The sequence below is a fragment of the Hypomesus nipponensis genome, chromosome 16, assembly GCF_054491055.1.
Source record: "Hypomesus nipponensis isolate SF chromosome 16, ASM5449105v1, whole genome shotgun sequence".
Classification (NCBI taxonomy): Eukaryota; Metazoa; Chordata; class Actinopteri; order Osmeriformes; family Osmeridae; genus Hypomesus; species Hypomesus nipponensis.
In genome coordinates this window covers 8,406,989-8,425,155 of record NC_140376.1, presented here as the reverse complement: position 1 = coordinate 8,425,155, position 18,167 = coordinate 8,406,989, and the positions used below count along the sequence as shown (strand labels likewise).

Here is an 18,167-nt window from a genome sequence, read left to right as displayed (position 1 = left end):
TTTCACACCCCCCAAAAATTGCTTTCTCTCTCCTGCACTCTCCACTATGGGGCGGGGTTAGTGGGAAACGGACGATACCGCTGAATATGTGAGTATGGAGCCGCACACCAGGATGGACTGCTCGGTTTTGTTGGGAAATGAAAGCACAGGGTATTGCATCACCCCAGCCCGTACTCTGAGTCGGGAAATACTTGACTTACATCACTCTTATCTAATAAAAGCTTTGATATTTCATATCTTTTTTTTAAATCCCGCATTGATGAATATTACGCTTAAATATGTAAGCCAGCGTTGCCCGTCTGCAGTATTGATGCGACGCAGCCGAGTGAAATCGGAATTTCTGAGGTTAATCAGCTACACAAGACCGCTAGACTGCGGCTGATGCAATGTCTGTTGCCGTCTGTGCCTGGAATGCCTAATTCTGCAGTGTGTGCCGTGTTTGGTTTGTGTAGCTGTGGTGTGTGTCCTTGGGTGACGTGTCGTGATGTGTATGCTGCAGTTGTGTGAGATTTTTTTCATCCCCTCTCGTGGTGGTCTCCCAATTATAAGTTCTCTACAACAAAGCAATTTTTATGCTCTTTCAGTTGGTTAAACTCTTCATGACATGTAGCTTAGCGTTGAGCGTCATGGTTGCGTTGTCATACACTCACTGCAAGATCTCCGAAAACTAAAATGGTTGCTTAAACTTACCATCTTCTGACCCCGTAGGTTTTTTTGTTGTTTTTGTTTTGTTTTACATTCACCCCCGACATCATTCAAATCCAGTCCATATGCATTTGCATGGTGTGGATGCCATTTTGGGTGTGCGGCGGCGCTTCCGTCCTTGTTAGCCTATGATGACCTCTCCATTTCTCTGCTGACCAACCGAAAATCCACCTACCTTCTTGTAGACCTTCCCCACTGAAAGATTCATTAGCATTGATCCAAGCCTCTTCTCTTAACACCACAGGAAATACCTCGCGAAACTGCTCGCAAGTCTAGCCGAGATGCGTGCACGCATCGATTCGTCCGTTAAATTATTTGTTAGGTGTACCCGGCTAATGTCTTAGCTAATGTGGACGAGCCAATATCCATTTGCCCCCACTTTTTCAGACAGATGCAAAAATTATGGAATGAGTCATAGGCAGCACAGTAGCACATGAACAGCCATGAAGTTAGAGAATATAGATTTTAGAGGTCCATTAAGTAGAGAAATCCCCATCAATATGGTAAAAACTATCTCAAATAGATGCTGGATTTACCATGATCTTGTGGAAAAGCTGGTCAGCTGACGAGGTGGTTGAGGTCACAGGATTGAGCCGCGTTTTGACACTGTCTTCCTGTCTACATCCTCTTTCTTACAGGAAATGGTCATTGGGAGGCTCCAGCCAGACACCACCTACTCCATTACGGTGGCTGCCTACACCACCAAAGGGGACGGGGCTCGCAGCAAACCAAAACTGGTGGTGACCAAAGGGGCAGGTCAGTAGCTTCTATTCACACATCGGTTGAACGGTGCTACCTTCCACAGCACGCAGTCAGGCTTTGGAAGTACCGGTAAAAAAAGAGTTTCAAAAGTGTTTGATTTGTTTTGTTTTATTACTCTTCTTTCGTTTCGACTCGAGGGAATTTGTCGGCCTCCACTGTAAAATCCAATACAGTATGTATGATAGCGGCGCAGCGCGCACATATCAATTCCATTTGAAACATCGACAATGCGAACGTCACAAGTGGAGACTATTCCGTGTTTCGGTGGAATTTTAGGGAACTTTGGTCCCAATATCGTGTTTCCCCTAAAGGGTGCAAGTTCCCATTCCCAAATCGCGGGGACCGTGGCCAGCCAGGTTAAACGGAACCCTTTAGCCTCCTTAGAAGCCCTGAGAGAATCTCCCGTGAACGCGGGGCCCGGTCCTGTGAGAGCGGAGAGTGTGAAAGCCTCCCTGGAAAGGACGCGGCCCCTCTGGGGGACTTAGATACGAGGCTCCTTTGTGCTCACGGCCATGCCGGCCTGCCACGGAGCTTTTCGAACAGCATTGCTGGTTACAGACACGCGCGCCCGCGCACACACACCCTTTTGATGACAGGCCCTGATCTTGACAGGTGTGCCCATCTCAGGTCTTGGGTACTGTGACGGCTTCCAAAGGTGCCCGGGCACCCTCCCTCCCCCCTCTCTCTCGCTCTCGCTCTCTCTCTCTCTCTCTCTCTCTCTCTCTCTCTCTCTCTCTCTCTCTCTCTCTCTCTCTCTCTGTCAACCCCAGGTGACTGATATGCCAGTCTCGCTCACTTCATCCATCCCTCAAAAGGAAAGCCTTTCCTTTTTTATTACTGAAGCGTGGAAAAATGGCTTATGCGGGGGCCCTCCTAAATAAATAAATAAGGCGGGCCAGACCCCAGAAAAAGACGAATCCACAGCGGGCCTTTCCGGAAGGTAAAGAGCTTGCCGTTCTTCTTTCAAGTGGCAGCCGAGCAGGGAGACGGGGGCCGTGGGGCTCAGCAATCGTGGCCGGGGGGGGGGGGGGGGGGGGAAGGGGATGCATTCATGATTCCCTCTGCCCCGTTCGTTGGGAGACATTGTGCTGTCAGACAACTTAAGCCACAGCCCCCCTCGTGCTGCTGATAAAAGCCTGACACGGACCCTCGCCCCTTTTTCCAAAAGTGTTTACACGCGCGCGGACGCTGGCGCGCGGCGCCTGGACATCAAAAGGCTGGTCTCCGGCACACGCACACCAACCAATAGGAGGAGGAGTCGTAGTGGGTACGTTATTGATCCCCGAGAGGAAACTTGGTTGCAGAGTCAGAGAGAGAATTTGAGGGGTGCCATTTTGAAAAATACCCAAACCTTTCTTTTTCATCCCAGGCGTACTCTCTTTCGACTTGAATATAGTAATCGTACTCGTTCTATAGATGTGTGTTGTCCTGGCCGCTTATTCGATCAGAGAGGCTTTCGGTTTAGGGATGTTTTTCAACCTTTTTGGTTTGCGAAGGCCCTTCCTGAAAGTCGAACTACTGAACACTGGCTGACTGGGAGTTGGAACGTAGTGTTGGTGAGCTGTAGTAGTATCACGTGCGTGTAGGGGGGGGGGGGGGGCCATGCTGCATATTTAACCACTTCCTACATTTAAGCCCTGCTCTCATCCAATCAGACCACTTTTAGGATAATCACCTAAACATCACAGCCAGCCAGTCTACGGTCAATGACATGGTCGCTAAGTGAAACATTTGCGCCCTTAATGGGCTTTCTCATGTGAACCTGGTGATTTATGCTTCCTGTATCAGCTCTGGTACACACAGTCACTCCAAAGACCCCTCACAACTCTCTTTTTCTCTCTCACACACACACACACACACTCAGTGTCCTCTCTGTCTTAGCTCTATCTCCGTGCCAATGTCAAGCCAAAACATAAGGTGAAACCAGAGATTATGAAAGACCTTTGCTGTCAAATACTGTGCATGTCTTAGGGCTGGGGCCTGGCTATTTTTCATTACAGGGGCTAAATGAGGTATATAAAGGAGCCAGTTTCAATTATGTTTGCCCTCAAATGTTGGCCCGGCCCATGCCGGGATATCAATTCGGTGTAAAAATGCTGCGGAGCACTTTTGGGGTGGCTGTACCCCGTAGGCCTCCTAAGCTGGACTGTAAGAACGCCCCCCCACCCACACACACACACACACAGAGACACACACACACTCCATTTTCCCCTTCCATATCTCACTGGAAGTTGCAGCCACAGGTTAATCACTAAGATAGTAGAAGGTTATTCTCCAAACACACACTCACACACACACACACCCCTTCACTCCCAGGGCACGAAGACACACATTCTCTGGCTCACAAGTACAAACCTACACGCGCTTGTCTCCGGACGCCCACTCGCAGAAGAAGGGGGGGCTAAGAAAAGTGTGTGTGTGCACGCGCGCGTGTGTGTGTTCAAGTGAGACGGTGGACGAGGAAATGAGGAAGGGAACCCAATCCTCTCTCCATCAGGCAGAGTGTGTGTCAACAGCGGCCATTAATGCTGCGGCCTGATGGGAAACGTGCCTCCAGGCCCCCCGGGAGGGGTTGAGCCAGGTCCGAGATGAGGGGGGGTGGGGGGTGGGGGGGGGGGATCAAGGTGGCGGAGACCCCTCCTGCACACACACACACACACACAGAGAGTACACACACCCATACGGTACACACACGCTCGCTCACCCTTTCCCTCTTGTCCTCTCTTCGACAGATTGCTCTTTGTCCCCAGTCACCTTCGTCCGCGGCTCCCGCGTTCTCCCGTTTTCTCAACCCCCACCCCCCCCCCCACCCCCCTCCGCATTTCTCCTCTTCTTCTCGGTCTCTCCACCTTCCCATCCTCCCGCAGCTACCTGCCCGCCCGGTTAACTCCGTCCATGCACACGAAGCATACACACACACACACCCACACACATATACTCATATACTCGTCATATACTCGTATATGTCATATACTCGCATGCAGACGCGCTCCGTAGGAGCACTGTCTGTGGTGCTCTCGTTGGGGTTTATTGGCAGTGGCTTCAAAGGGGGGGCCCTCAGCCTTTAAATAAGGGAGGCTCGGTTTGTGTCTGAGACGGAGCTTGTTAGCCAAAAGCATTAGCAGCGTTTGTCTCAGAGCCGTTAGGATGCAGCGTTTCCATTACTGCTCCCAGCTCAATCTCCCCCTGTCCGGAAAAGACCCATAAAAAAAAACGGAAATAAAGAATACGAGCGGAGAAACGAGCGCATACAAAGTGGACGTGTGTGTGTGTGTGTGAAAGTGCTCCTATTTATGTGTTTAATATGGGGCACCCACACACCTCTGCACTCACTTGAACACACTCACACACACACACACATTAAACGGAGGCAGACAGTGTACCAGGGAGAAAAGGTTTGGAGTTCAAAACTAATGTTTAGCTTTTCCAGATTGGACCGAGCCTGGGCAAGGAGCCAAACTGCTTACAGTGCAGATGTAGAGGCAGGTTCTGACTGCTACTAACTCAGACACACACATATATACTGTATAATATACTATATATATATAGTACATGCACACTAGAACAGTAAGAGTGATTGGTAGGAGTGCGAGCCTGGTTAATAAAAGTCTTCCGGCTTCCATATCACTCTGTTTGTCTGCTGGTGTGCTCATAAGTGACTGGTTTGCGCTGGCATTGCTTCGCTAAGACGGGGCCTTAGTGCAATTTCAGCCCAGCCATCCTTCACCCGTCCGCGCTCTCTTCCGAATAAAGCTTCCGGTGAGCGGGCCGAGTTCATCACACTGATGGGGGGGGGGCCCTGACGCTGAGAAACAGCCGGAAGGGAGTCATCCACCAGCCCTGAAACTGGGCCACGCCGCAGCCTGCCGTCTAGACAGCCCTCATCCCACTCTGGAGGGACTTTTATCTCGGCGACGAGGAGATGAGCGCCGAAACTTTATTGAGGAGATTGTATCTTCCTTCCGTGGTATCTTATAAGGGTCTTTTTTTCCAAGTGGAATCCCATTGTCGTATACTATGGGTGTATCTGTAGTCTCTCATTCATTGGGAACCTAGATTGGCCAGTTATTTTATATGAATTGATATGAATGATTGAAATCTTGTTGACGAGATAGGAGGTGGTGTTTATTGTTTTGTTTTCACAGGAGATCACTCAACGCTGAGGTATTAGAGGTACCCACATTCACTTTTATAATCGGAAGTGAATCAGATTAAATCTACAGAGGGATCTACAGATTCTTGCCTTGATAAACAACTTTATGGTGACTTGTGGTGTTACTGGAGTTACAACTAGAAAACTGAAAAAAACGAAAATAAAATGGCCTTGGGTCTTTTGTGATTTTTTTCCTTGCCCAATCCTTTAGTGCCGCCTGGAACCGTCGATATATCCTGTGGTTTAGCTCAAAAAAGCCCAATACAAATATGAAGTGATTTTTTGGGTGGAAATATTAGGCTTTGGTCTGCACACAACCCCCTATTTTCCTCAACAGAAGCCGGCACAGTGTATTATTGCTTATCGACATATCGAGCAGCACAAAGACGAGCTTAAAAAGAAAATTGAGTCCTCACCTGGCTTCTCCAGACAAATAAAGCTTGTCAATTCTCAAGTCTCTCTCTTTTTCTCTCTGTCTGTCTCTCTGTCTCTCACTCTCTTTCTCTCTTTCTCTCTCTGTCTTGTCTCTCTCACTCTCACTCTCTCTCTTTCTCTCTCTGTCTGTCTCTCTGTCTCTCTCTCATTCTTTCTCTCTGTCTGTCTCTCTCACTCTCTCTCTCACTCTCTCTTTCTCTGTCTATCTCTCACTCTCTCTCTCACTCTCTCTCTCTCTCTCTCTCTGTCTGTCTCTTGCTCTCTCTGTCTGTTTCTCTCTCTGTCTGTTTCTCTCTCTGTCTGTTTCTCTCTCTCTCTCTCTCTCTCTCTCTCTGCAGTTCCGGGTCTGCCTTATCTGTCGGTGACTCCGGTCTCCGAGACTTCGGCCGTGGTGCGTTGGGACCCTCCGGAGGCCACCACCCCCGGGACGGAGCTCCAGGGGTACCGGCTGCAGTTTGGCCGCAAGGACGTGTCCCCCCTGGCCACCCTGGAGTTCAGCCCCCAGGAGCGCCAGTACACGGTGGCCAGCGTCCACCGGGGGGCCGTCTACCTCTTCAAGCTCCAGGCCAAAAGCAGGGGAGGCTTCGGCGACGAGGCGTCCGTGGAGCTCAGCGTCCCTGAGCACGCGCCTGGGGGCTACCCGCAGATGAGCCAGGCCTCCAACGCCACCTGCTGCTCCGTGCAGATCTCCTGGACGCCGCCCGTGCTGGCGGAGAGGAACGGAGCGATCACAGAGTACACGCTGGCGTACCAGGAGGCAGGGGCGGCGGCGGCGGCCCGCGAACTCAGCGTGCCGGCGAGTCGGTCCAGCTTGGTGCTCGACGGCCTCCGACCCGACTCGGCGTACGACGTGAAAATACGCGCGCACACCAGTGTAGGTGCAGGGCCCTACTGCCCTCCGGTCCAGTATCGGACATTGGCCTTACAAGCAGGTAGGGCTTGCCGTTTTCTCTCCCGAACCGTGGGGGGGAGGGGGGGGGGGGGCGAGCTTTACCCCCCCCCCACCCCTAAAAAATCTACAGCAACACCACTGTAAATGAAAAACAACATCCCCCCCCTTTTTTCCTTCAACCACCTTCACTCCTCCACGAAAAGCAAAGATAGAACCTAGAAAAAAATTTGTGCGGGGGACTCTCACTTCACTAACCCAAAACAAGGTAACAGCAAGTCAGTAAGTTACAGTCAGTCAGTTTGAAAAAAAGGGGAGGAGCCGCAGCGTTCAAGGTAAGTGCCGGTTGGTCAGTCACTGTGTCAGTCTTCCTTGCAAGCCCTTTTTGCCAAGCACACTCACACAGAGAATGCAACGTCACACCCCCAAATTGCGGGGGAAAAAAATTGAAATGATAAAAAAGGTAGGATATCAGCATATCAAGTCACTCCAAGAGTATACTTTAGGCTACTGTAGGTGTACAGAAAGCTAATTTTGGTTCCTCATTTTCTTTGGTTTTTAGTTTCTTTTTGAGACCCCCTCTCCTCTTCCCCCTTTTTACTCCTCAACCCCCTCCCCTCTCCCACAATGGGATGGTTTGCAGCATGGCATCCCCTCAGATGCACTGCTCAGGACTGTCAGCATGCTGTGTTTGGGTCTGTCTTTGTGCCCGCCGGGCAGCCTGTTGGCAGCGCCAGCCCAGACCCCGTCGACAGACCGCTGGTCCCCGACCCACGAGGGGGGTCCCGCATATTTCCCAGTGGCGCGGCGGTTAGCGGTCGGCGTCTGCTGGGGAGAGACGGGTTTGGTTGGCACTGCCTGTGTGGCCAGCCAGCGGGCACCCCCACCCCCCCCCCCTGTGGTCCATGGGTTTGTGTCCATGAGTCTCCCGTGCTGTGTGTCTTAACCAATCGCGTTGCCCCCCCCTCCCCTCACAGCCTATCACAGCTCACCGCTCGCTCACTATCCGACCGGGAGGACTCGTTGCAGAGGAGCCGCAGCTCAAACGAAACGACTCTTTCTTTCTTTTCGGCTCGCTTTTCCTGTCCGTCCCGCTCTCTGACGGTCCTCTTTTTCGTTTTCTTTTTGTTCGTTTTTTTCCCCTCATGTCGGCGTCTACTCCCAGACGTCCCCAAGAACTTCACAGTGAAGTGGGTCACCAAGTCAACCGTCTTACTGACATGGAAGTTCACCCAGACTAAGTTCCCGTTCAAATGCACAGTGAGTGACTGAGCGTTTCTTGAAACGTGTCATGGACCCGAAAAAATCATGAGATTTCCGTCTACGGGTATAAATCTTCACCTGCGTTTCTGTGTCTGTCTTCCCTCCATCCATCCATCCATCCATCCATCCATCTTCCTATCCGACCATCTATCCATCCTGTGATTTCTCCATCCATCCTTTCCCCCACCCGTCCATCCGCCCATCCTTCCACCCAGATTGAGTACAACCGTCAGAAGATGGATGTGGATGCCAGGCTGACAAAGGCTCTGGTCTCCAACCTCCGCCCCAACACCACCTATGAGTTTGGGGTCACCTGCCAGGAGAACACGGAGGGCGGCGCCCGCCACCGCGTCGTCACCAAGACGGCGCCCGCCATCTTGGTGAAGAAGCCCAAGCTGGACATCTACACGGAGCCGGAACACACCCTCACCATGGTCTTCCCTCCGGTGGAGAGCAAGGATATCAAGTGAGACAAATTCGTCACTTGTCGTTTTGGGCGTTTAGTTTTTCTGTCCCTATCTCTCTCGATCTCTCTCTAGTTCTGTGTCTTTCTCTCTCTGATCTGACCGCTTAAACCCCCTCCTGGGAAGGAGTTGTTCTGATTGTCCTCGTTCTCCGTGTGTTCCAGAAGCTTCTACGTGGTGGTGGTTCCTCTGAAGAGAGGCAGCGGACCGGTCCGGAACCTCAAGAGCCCCGATGAAATGGACCTGGAGGAGGTGCGGACCTCACACACACACATACACACACACACACACACACACATATAGCACAAAGCCCTTAACGTCCGCATACAAATGTTGTCGTTTGCGTATGTTTATGCCGACGCACCATACAAACACGTGATTTAGTCTTATTAGTATAATACATCATACACAGCAGTGGACAGGACTGCATATATACATTATGCAGTCTATTCATGGCTAAGTTAGCTTTTCCTATTAGGGAACCTCACCCCCCCCCCCCCCCCTCCAGTTTTAGAGGTGACCTTGACTTCTGTTTAGCCAATCAGCCTATTGGATTTGGGATTATCCCCATTCCAGCTTTTCAAGCGCAGTCCTCCAGTGCTGTTTCTGAGCGGGGAGACATCCAGAGGTTTCACAGCCGCCCGCTATTGATTGGGTGCTGGGAATTTGACGAAATAGATCGACTGCAAATGACAGTTGGTCTGAGGAAACGGTGAATTTCATCACCTGTCTCCATTGATTGGGGCCTGATCCAGAATCCGCAGTACATCGCAGACCGATCGCGTACATTGAGGAATGGAGTTGACGTGTAAGCACGATGACGGATAAATATGTCGGAGAATCGGTCGGCCGCGCTGTTGACGACCAACCCGTTGATTAAGCAGTTCCTTCCCAAAGGTCTCTTAGGAAAGAGTAATTACATAAAGCCCTCTAACATCCAGGCATTCAGTAGAAACAAGAGGCGGCTGAAGGACTAAACTGACACAAACAAACTTCACCCCTCGTCTCTCCCTCCCTCAGCTGCTGCGCGAGGTGAACCCGAAGCGGCGTTCGCGACGCCAGCTGGCCCAGCCAGACCAGAGGAAGCCCTTCATCACGGCCTGCTTCAGGCAGCTGCCCCCCTCATTCACGGTGGGGGCGGAGCACCGGCACAGTAGCTGCGAGAGCAAGGCCCTGGAGCCCGGCCAGGAATACGTCTTCTTCCTGCTGGCCGAGCTGAACAGCACCGCCGCGGTGAGTGGTGGGGAGTCACACGCACACACACGCACACACACACACATGCAGTGCGCACATGTACTGTCCAGACACTCACTGTCCCGACGTGTGCTGTGCAGACGCACGCCGTGCACACATGGAAATGCAGATGTGCGGCGTGGACAGACACACAAACACACGCGCGGTGCACACATGTACTGTGTGGACTCGCACATGACAATGCAAACAGTGTGCGCATGCACGTTTGAACGTGCTACGGTGCTCACATGGTCGATATTTTGCTCTCTCTCCCTCTCTCCCTCTCTCTCTCTCCCTCTCTCTCCCTCTCTCTCTCTCTCTCTCTCTCTCTCTCTCTCTCTCTCTCTCTCTCTCTCTCTCTCTCTCTCTCTCTCTCTCTCTCTCTCTCTCCCTCTCTCCTCTCTCTCTCTCTCTCTCTCTCTGTCTCTCCCTCTCTCTCTCCCTCCCTCTCTCTCTCTATGTCTCTCCCTCTCTCTCTCTCCCTCCCTCTCTCTCTCTCCCTCCCTCCCTCCCTCCCTCCCTCCCTCCCTCCCTCCCTCCCTCCCTCCCTCCCTCCCTCCCTCCCTCCCTCCCTCCCTCCCTCCCTCCCTCCCTCCCTCCCTCCCTCCCTCCCTCCCTCCCTCCCTCCCTCTCTCTCTCCCTCTCTCTGTCTCTCTCTATGTCTCTCTCCCTCCCCACTCGCAGAAAGCCTTTGTGTCCAGCCCGTACACGGACACGTACATGATCCCCGAGCTGGAGGGCGACCCCCTGCCCATGGAGACGGGCGGGGACGGCCTCATCTGGGTGGTGGGACCCGTCCTGGCCGTGGTGTTCATCATCTGCATCGTCATCGCCATCCTGCTGTACAAGAAGTGAGTTGAGGCTTAGTTTGGGTTGGGTGCCTGCTGGGGGGGAGGGGGAGTGGGCAGCCAAGGAGGGGAGATGTGTTCATCAGCGGGAATAAAAAGGTTAATCCTATTTTGGGAGAGAAAAAACAAACTGGGGGTAAAACTCTGAGAGGTTTAATAAAGATTTAGGAGTACGTGAAGGTGTGCAGGAAGTTTTGTAAACTTGTAAATGTCCAATTTTCCTGGACAGGCTGTTTGGGGATTTGTTTTATTAGATGTTCTTGAAAATGGTAGAGATGGAGGAGAATCTTGGGGGCGAGGGACTGAGCAAAGAGAAGAGAGGGGAGATAAGAAGGGTTGACTCCATGTACTTTTGATGCTCCTAAGAAGAGCTGCTTCTTTGAATGATGAACCAGTCTCTGTAACTAAGAAAAATGTAAAGTTGAAAGTTTTCCCAATGTACAGCCTACAGTGCACAGACTTCCAAAAGACTACAAATCCCATCAGAGCAGCTTCTCGGGTTTAGTTTAAGAGTGGTAGAGCTACAGCTCACTATCACATATCCCCTAGCAGTCTGACCTTGGCTTGCCTCTGCCGCTACTTAGGGAGAGTAACATCTCTCCTTGAATCTCTCTCTCTCTCTTTCTCCCTCTCTCTCCCCTCTCTCCCATTTTCCCTCCTCTCTCCCTGGTGGATAGTGTTTCCTGGGCCTGTCCTTGGCCCTGACATTCCCCTTACCCTCACCCTCACACACACACACACACACACACACACACACACACACGCGCGCACGCAAACATACACAAACACTACACACAGACACTGACACACATACACGCAGGCTCCTCCAAATGCTGATGAGCTTTATCTGGTGCTGCGAGCGAGCGCAGAAGCCGCCCGTGTGAATTTTAAAACTGCTCTCTATTGATTTCTCTCTCTCCTCCCTCTCTCCCTGTGTTGTGTTTTTCCCATCTTTATATATTTATTTGACTCCATTGCTTTCTCTGGAAGCAGCAAACCTGACAGGTAAGACTTGGCTGTACTTTATTGCTGTTTTCCGAGCGAAAATAACCTGTCTCAGCATAAAATATGTTTTTAATTAGTTGTGGCGGCAACCCAAGGAAAAAAATGGGAGGGAAACACGAAGCTGGCTCGCCAGATATGCCTGCTCAACTTCAGCTGTTTTTGTTTCCACGGAGCGTTGTTGACTTTCAGCGGTAGCCTAATTGTTGTTGTTTTCGTGCTGCGAGCTTCTTGTTTTTGTGTGCGAGGAGGCGGCGGCGGCCATTTTGTGTTGTTCCTCGGGCTCACGTCGCTTCGTTTGTTTTTCCCTTCTCTCGTTTCAAGCCGCAAAAGAAAAGAGTCTGAGCCGCGGACAAAATGTCTGCTGAACAACGCCGAGATCACGCCCCACCACCCAACTGACCCTGTCGAGATGAGACGCATCAACTTCCAGACCCCAGGTAGGCTGTGGATGCGCACACACACACAGGACACTGACAGAATCGCACACAGACACACACACACACACACAGCCACACCTACACAGAAAAGGTTTTAAGGTCATAAAAAGGTTTTGATTCGAATGTCCAAGTGTGTAAGCGATGCGTTGGGAATGCAGAAGCAAAATCCTAAGTGTACTCTCAAACTGTATAGGGACAGATGCACAGATATGGGCTATTTCCATACTGGATGAAGTAAACGCACAATGTCTTGTTTGCTCATACGTGCCTCATTTATGTTTTTCATCGATTCATGTAACTACAAACCCTTCATGCTCAATAACCATATGGCGCTCTATCTAGGAACATATTGTGGCGGCTGTTCTTACTGTTCTGGCCGACTGGAACGGTGTTCACCGATAACTTTCCTCGAGTTTAAGCCCTGCCAATGACCGCCCCCCCCCCCCCCACCCTTCTCGACAGCCCTGGACACCTCCATCCGGTTGTTCATTTTGGCTAAAGCCTGCCGTTAACGGGAGAGAACACTCGATCCCCGTTTCATTTTCTTGGGCTTCTCGGTCTAAAGCCAGGATGACATTTCCTCCCTGCCTCCTCGCCTGGCTCTGACCCCCTCCTCCTCGTCTTCGGCCCTGAGTGACTCCTTCCCTCCCTTCTTCGCCCCCCCCCCTCCCCCCCACACACACACACGCACTCTCCGTGTCTATCAGACATCCGTCTTCTGTCAGCAATCCCCAGTCCATCAAAAAAAGAAAAGCTCACATTTCAAAAAGGACCTAATCTCCGGCGCTGCCTGGTGAGCCGGCTTGGGTGAAGTCCCCCCCCCCTCCTCCTCCTCCTCCTCCTCGCCCCCCTCCCCCCCCATCGTCGTCCAGGAAACACCCCCACCTCCTTCCACATCTGCTGGAGGAGGGGGTTTGGAACATATACACTTGTCGGTGCATGCAAGGGATTGAAACCCACGCACACGTGAACCGTGAACCGCAGGAACCACCCGGATCTCAGCACCAGGTGTTTGATGGCCCGAGAGAAGACAAGCGGCAAGGTGACACTCACTGCCTCGGTTTCCTTTGAACTTCCAGCTGCCCTCCCTCCTCCTCCCCCTCACTCCAATCCCTCTCCTTAAAGGGAGGGGAAAAATGGACACTATCACAGCCCCTCGCTCACACGCTTTCACGGCCCCCGCTCTGTGTGTCGACGCAGTCCCGGTGTTCTTATCCACAGCGTTCGTCAAGCCGTGGGGTCCTTTTCCAATGTCTTCATCTCCTCTCCCCCTCTTCGAATTTAATTTAAGCGGACAGTTTTGTCCAATTAAGCGAGGCGGCAAGCGTTCGCGAACAAGCCCATTAGCTAATAGCAGCCATTGTTCAAGCGAGCGTACTCCGATACACTCAGAGACGTCCCTCCAACCCAACGGAGCAGATGTCCCAAAAGCAATATGTGTTCAGTGACCCAGCATCGGGAGTAAACGCTTCATAGATATATTTCGCGAGTCATACGAGGAGCTGGGCGGAAACGTGGGTTGGTTAGTGCGTGCCTGTGTCAGCGGCTCGGGTCACGTGACGGCCACTCCTGGTAAATGTCCCATGATCCCTTGGGGTTGGGAGGGCTGGCGCCTGCTCATTATTATCCTGGTCATTTGGCTCTTGGTACATCGGCACACATTAGTCGGCCAACTAATGAAGCAGTCCTCAGTGGAGATCTGTTGTCTGTCTAATCCTGCCCCCCCCCCCCCTCAGCCAAGGGCCATTAGAGTCCTCTCTTACCCTCTCTCTTTCTCTCCATCTCTCTCTCTCTCTTTCTCTCCATCTCTCTCTCTCTCTCGCTTTCTGTCTCTTATCTGTTTTGCTTTTTCTTTTCCCTTGGCGTCCGAGGTCTTTGTTTTTCAGTTCTCGACTTCCGTTTATTTTCTCTCTCCACTCCTCTCTCGACATCCCTCACTTTCTCTCTCTCGCTCTCTCTCTCTCCATGCAATTAGTGGCTTGGTCTTCTCTCTCTCACCAAGATAATACTGCAGGCGTCTCACACACACACACACACACACTCGCTCACATTAATCAACCTGCATTAGGACCACCCTCTTCTCGCTATGACGGCTCCTCCTGGCTCCCTGAACACACATACACGTACTGTAGCCGCTGCCCCCCTGCCCCCCCGATGTGATGAATGACATCTGGAGACAGATGATGTCTACACGCCCCTTCCCCCTCCCCCCTCATGTTTAATTTGTCGCTGCCACAGATCAATTAGGTGGGTCGCCTTGCCATCTCCCGCCGACCGCGCGTTCCACGTCGCCCCCGCCCTGAGGTGGGAGGGACCACGGCGTGTTTGACAACGGCATATGCTCCCCCCTTTGCTCGTGCCCCCCCCCCCGCTGTCTAAACAAGCATCAGGAGGAGAAATGAGAAATGTCCGAGCTAAACAAACGCAGCGGGTGACGTCTCCCGTCTCGCTGAGTCATCCTGGAGGAGGGCGGGGGAGGGGAGCTGGGGCCGCCTCGAGGGGTCGACACTCGGCGTCGGCCATTCCGTATCGCCCACACGTTCCTGAGTCGGGCTGCTGTGCAGGAAAGCAGGAGTCTGTCGATCCGTCTCCTAGAATGGTATGGTCTACCTAGCCCAAGCACAAAGTACCATAAATACATAATATAGTGGTATTAGTTGTACGTCTTCACCCTTTCACCACAAAAGTGGTTGTTTTAGCTCTTGGCATTGGTTTTCCTGGATTCCTTGCCTGTTGAGATCTCTCTCTCTCTCTTCAGTAGACTAGTGGGCAGCTTTGAGGCCATAACTTTTACCAGCGCAGGTGACCCCCACCAGCATAACCCTATCAACCCCATCCGAGTGAGGCCGTGTTCCTTAAGCTCCTATGGATCTTCTCTTCTCCAGCAGACTTTGAACTGTCAGAAGTGGTTCCTTATGATCCAGACCATCAAGCAGCAAGCCTATGAAGCTGTCAACCAAGTATTCAGATGCTTTTCCACGCTTTTCACTCTCACCGCCATGGACAAAAGAGTCTCCCGCTCCCATGCCTTCCACCCCCTAAACGGTTGTTTATGCGAGCCGTGAGATAATAAATCTGTTTTCTTATCCGCCGGTCCACATTTTAGACCACGGAAGTCTGGGTCTTTGATCGAAGACTTTCAGTCAGGCAGGAGAGGTGGACACCCATGGCAAAAAAACGGCTCATTCACCCCTCGTGCTGATTGGAACTCGCTGGAAGAAGGGAGGGTCCAAACGGGAAACAAATGCGTGGCCTACTTTCCCTGCCAGTCTGTCAGTCTATCTTGGCTTCCAACGCTCGGGGCCGAATCCTGAGGAAGAACTCAATAATTCAGGATGGTTGAGGACCACTATTATTCCTGTTATAAAAATGACGACGGTGGGAACATTTACATGGGTCGACGGTTGTAAAAAGGTCAAAGAAATAACAAGCTTCTATTTCCTTTGTGTGTCTGGCCTTTTATGTTTTTGTTGGATTTAGGACCTTTCTGTTGCTTTTTATTTCAGCATTCCTTTAAACTGTTTTTTATTTTCTTTCTTTTTTATGTTTGCTATCCTTCACAGATTCTGGGCTAAGCAGTCCTCTCAGTGAAGCCGATTTTGACTATGAAAGTTAGTCCCTATGCATTTGACTCCTGTGTTTGTATTCTCGCATTCTTTTTGAGTTTCGAGCACTGCCCATCCCTGTCCCATTGACCAATACCTCAATTGATTTGCATTTATTAATTGAATTGAATTAATTTCTCCACACACAGCAAATGTTCAGCACTAATTTCCTGATTTCCTGGGCTGTTTATTTATTGATAGCCTTTTTTTCGGGACTCCAGTTTGAATGTTCACTCAACGCTGTTGGCCATGCATTAATCCACCGTGCGCAACCTCTGCGATCACTCCTGCTGATGTAGAGATGGGTTTTAACAGGAGCCCCCCCCCCCCCCCCCCCTTCGCACAACATTTTCCTCCACAGCCTTCCCTTGCTCAGCGCCCCCCCCCCCCCCCTTCCCCCCTCCCCTCACCCACCACTGCTGTTCCTATTCCGATCTGAACTCACTGGGTTTTTTCTGCAGTCGAAGATAACGAGCAGAATTAATTGAAGCCGTGGCAAACAATGGTTCGACATTTGATCGCCTCCCTGGCTGGAAAGGAGCAACACGGGGAGAGAGAGAGCGAAAAAAGAAGGGTTTGATTTTGTTTCTTTTTTGGGCTTTTGGAAACACACTGAGACACAGTCTCCCTTTTATATGTAAATAAACACATATAAACAGGCTCCGGGTGAATCAGCAGAGCTTTTTAAAAAGGGTGATTATTCCCCAGTCGACTCAACTGCAGATTGGAGATTGGAAATGTGTAATTAGACACTCGTGTTTCTGTGTTCATTGATCTCGCTGCTGATTGCTGGGAAGACGGGGAAGACTTCATATTGGAAGCAAAAAGCAGCAGGGAGGGGGGGGGAGTTGAAAGGGAGGGGGGGGGGTGGTAGAATAACAACTTGTCCTTGAGAGACTTTGCATGAGATTGGGCCGTGCCCAAGCCTCGTTTAGAAATGGAATATCCTTTGTGTAAACACGTATACAGAATGCGACGCTGTGTACTGTCTGTAAATGAGAATACGAAGAGAGGGAACAAATGGAAGGGGATTGACTGGTTTGTCTTTGGCCGCCACGAGAACAACACAGATTGCGGTGCGCTGTGTAAAGGAGGGGGGACAACAGGGGAGAACGGAGGGAGAGGCACGTTCCAATGCATGCACAGGTGCTGAGGAAGTTTCCCAAAAAGTTTGACTGCGATCAAGGAGTTGCTGCAGAGCCGTTTCGAATATCCAACCTTTTTCAGGGAAACCTTGTCTGCAGTGCATTGTGGGAAGTATGTGTGCATGTAAACATGCCTACCATGTTTTATACGAAAGGAGGAGTTCATACATTTCTCTCAAAGATTCAATTGAATTCTTGACATTGAGGAGCATTTCTGTTAGTTTCAGTTTTTGTCAGTTTTGATAGGATGAGGTAGTTAATGGGCGTCAACTTTCCTTCGTAGACCGACGCTAAAGCTAAATGATCTCCTAGAATAGAATTGGCCCGTTCTAACATGACAGAAAAAAATTGACTGAAGATAGGAACTTGGAAGAAGTAATATCAGTGTGTGTTCTTCGTGTGTGTGTGCACTGTCAACACAAACTGTGAACAGCCAAACACAAATTCCTTTGATCTCTGCTGCTAACAAGGTTCTCTTCGCTTTTTCAAGGGAAAATGAAGGAGACACCTTCATTAGCATTCCCAGCGTTTATCTGGCTGCTAGCTTGAGATACCTTCTTTCTCTGAGTTTGAAGAAAGTAAAACGATAACCCAAGTTAATTTACCAAAAATGAAATCTTCAATTTGTTTGCTTTTCGATCAACGCGCCCTCCAACAATAACTAATAACCACTCATTCCCCATGGAGATCCGTAGAGAATTAGGGAGTGGTGTTTGCTCATTCGGAAACTGATGCGTAGGCAAAAGAAAGAAACTCATTAAAACGATTGTCAAAATGCTTTAACTTGAGAGGATTTTACATGTTGTCTAACAATTTACAGTCTTGCATTATTAACCTTCAACAGAAAAAATAACATTCTTTCAACCATAGTTTAGTTTGTGTTACCATACCGTTGTTGATCTTAAATATGATCCTTTTTATATCGAGCAATTAACTACGTGTACAGCAGAATGTGCGTGTTCCTATCCTGGATTATTTTCTTGTCTTGTCCAACCATTGTAATCTCTATGTATGGAAATTGTACATTGCCCCTAACAAAAATATTGAATATCATGTAACCAGCGTCGCTAATTGGAGTGACGCCTGCGAGAGTCAGGTTTCCCTCCTTAACACGACCCGGGCGTCTGCCCGCACAGTATGGCCCAAACACTCCCCGCTGAAAGGGAAATTGAGGATGCTTAATGTGATTATGCCGATGTTCACGCTCAATTAAGCTCCGGCGA

The 18,167-nt window shown here is 50.7% G+C and overlaps 1 protein-coding gene across 1 annotated transcript in view; it reads left to right on the top strand.

The window, feature by feature from the left end:
• Positions 1 to 18,167, top strand: part of ptprsa (protein tyrosine phosphatase receptor type Sa) — a 144,078-nt gene that overhangs the window by 98,738 nt on the left and 27,173 nt on the right. Inside the window, exons 13-22 of the mRNA XM_084675492.1 lie at positions 62 to 88; positions 1,344 to 1,461; positions 6,394 to 6,987; positions 8,110 to 8,204; positions 8,423 to 8,673; positions 8,836 to 8,923; positions 9,692 to 9,904; positions 10,589 to 10,755; positions 12,079 to 12,194; positions 15,758 to 15,805. Of these exons, the coding sequence (XP_084531618.1) occupies positions 62 to 88; positions 1,344 to 1,461; positions 6,394 to 6,987; positions 8,110 to 8,204; positions 8,423 to 8,673; positions 8,836 to 8,923; positions 9,692 to 9,904; positions 10,589 to 10,755; positions 12,079 to 12,194; positions 15,758 to 15,805 (1,717 nt within the window). The remainder of the gene's footprint in view (positions 1 to 61; positions 89 to 1,343; positions 1,462 to 6,393; positions 6,988 to 8,109; positions 8,205 to 8,422; positions 8,674 to 8,835; positions 8,924 to 9,691; positions 9,905 to 10,588; positions 10,756 to 12,078; positions 12,195 to 15,757; positions 15,806 to 18,167) is intronic.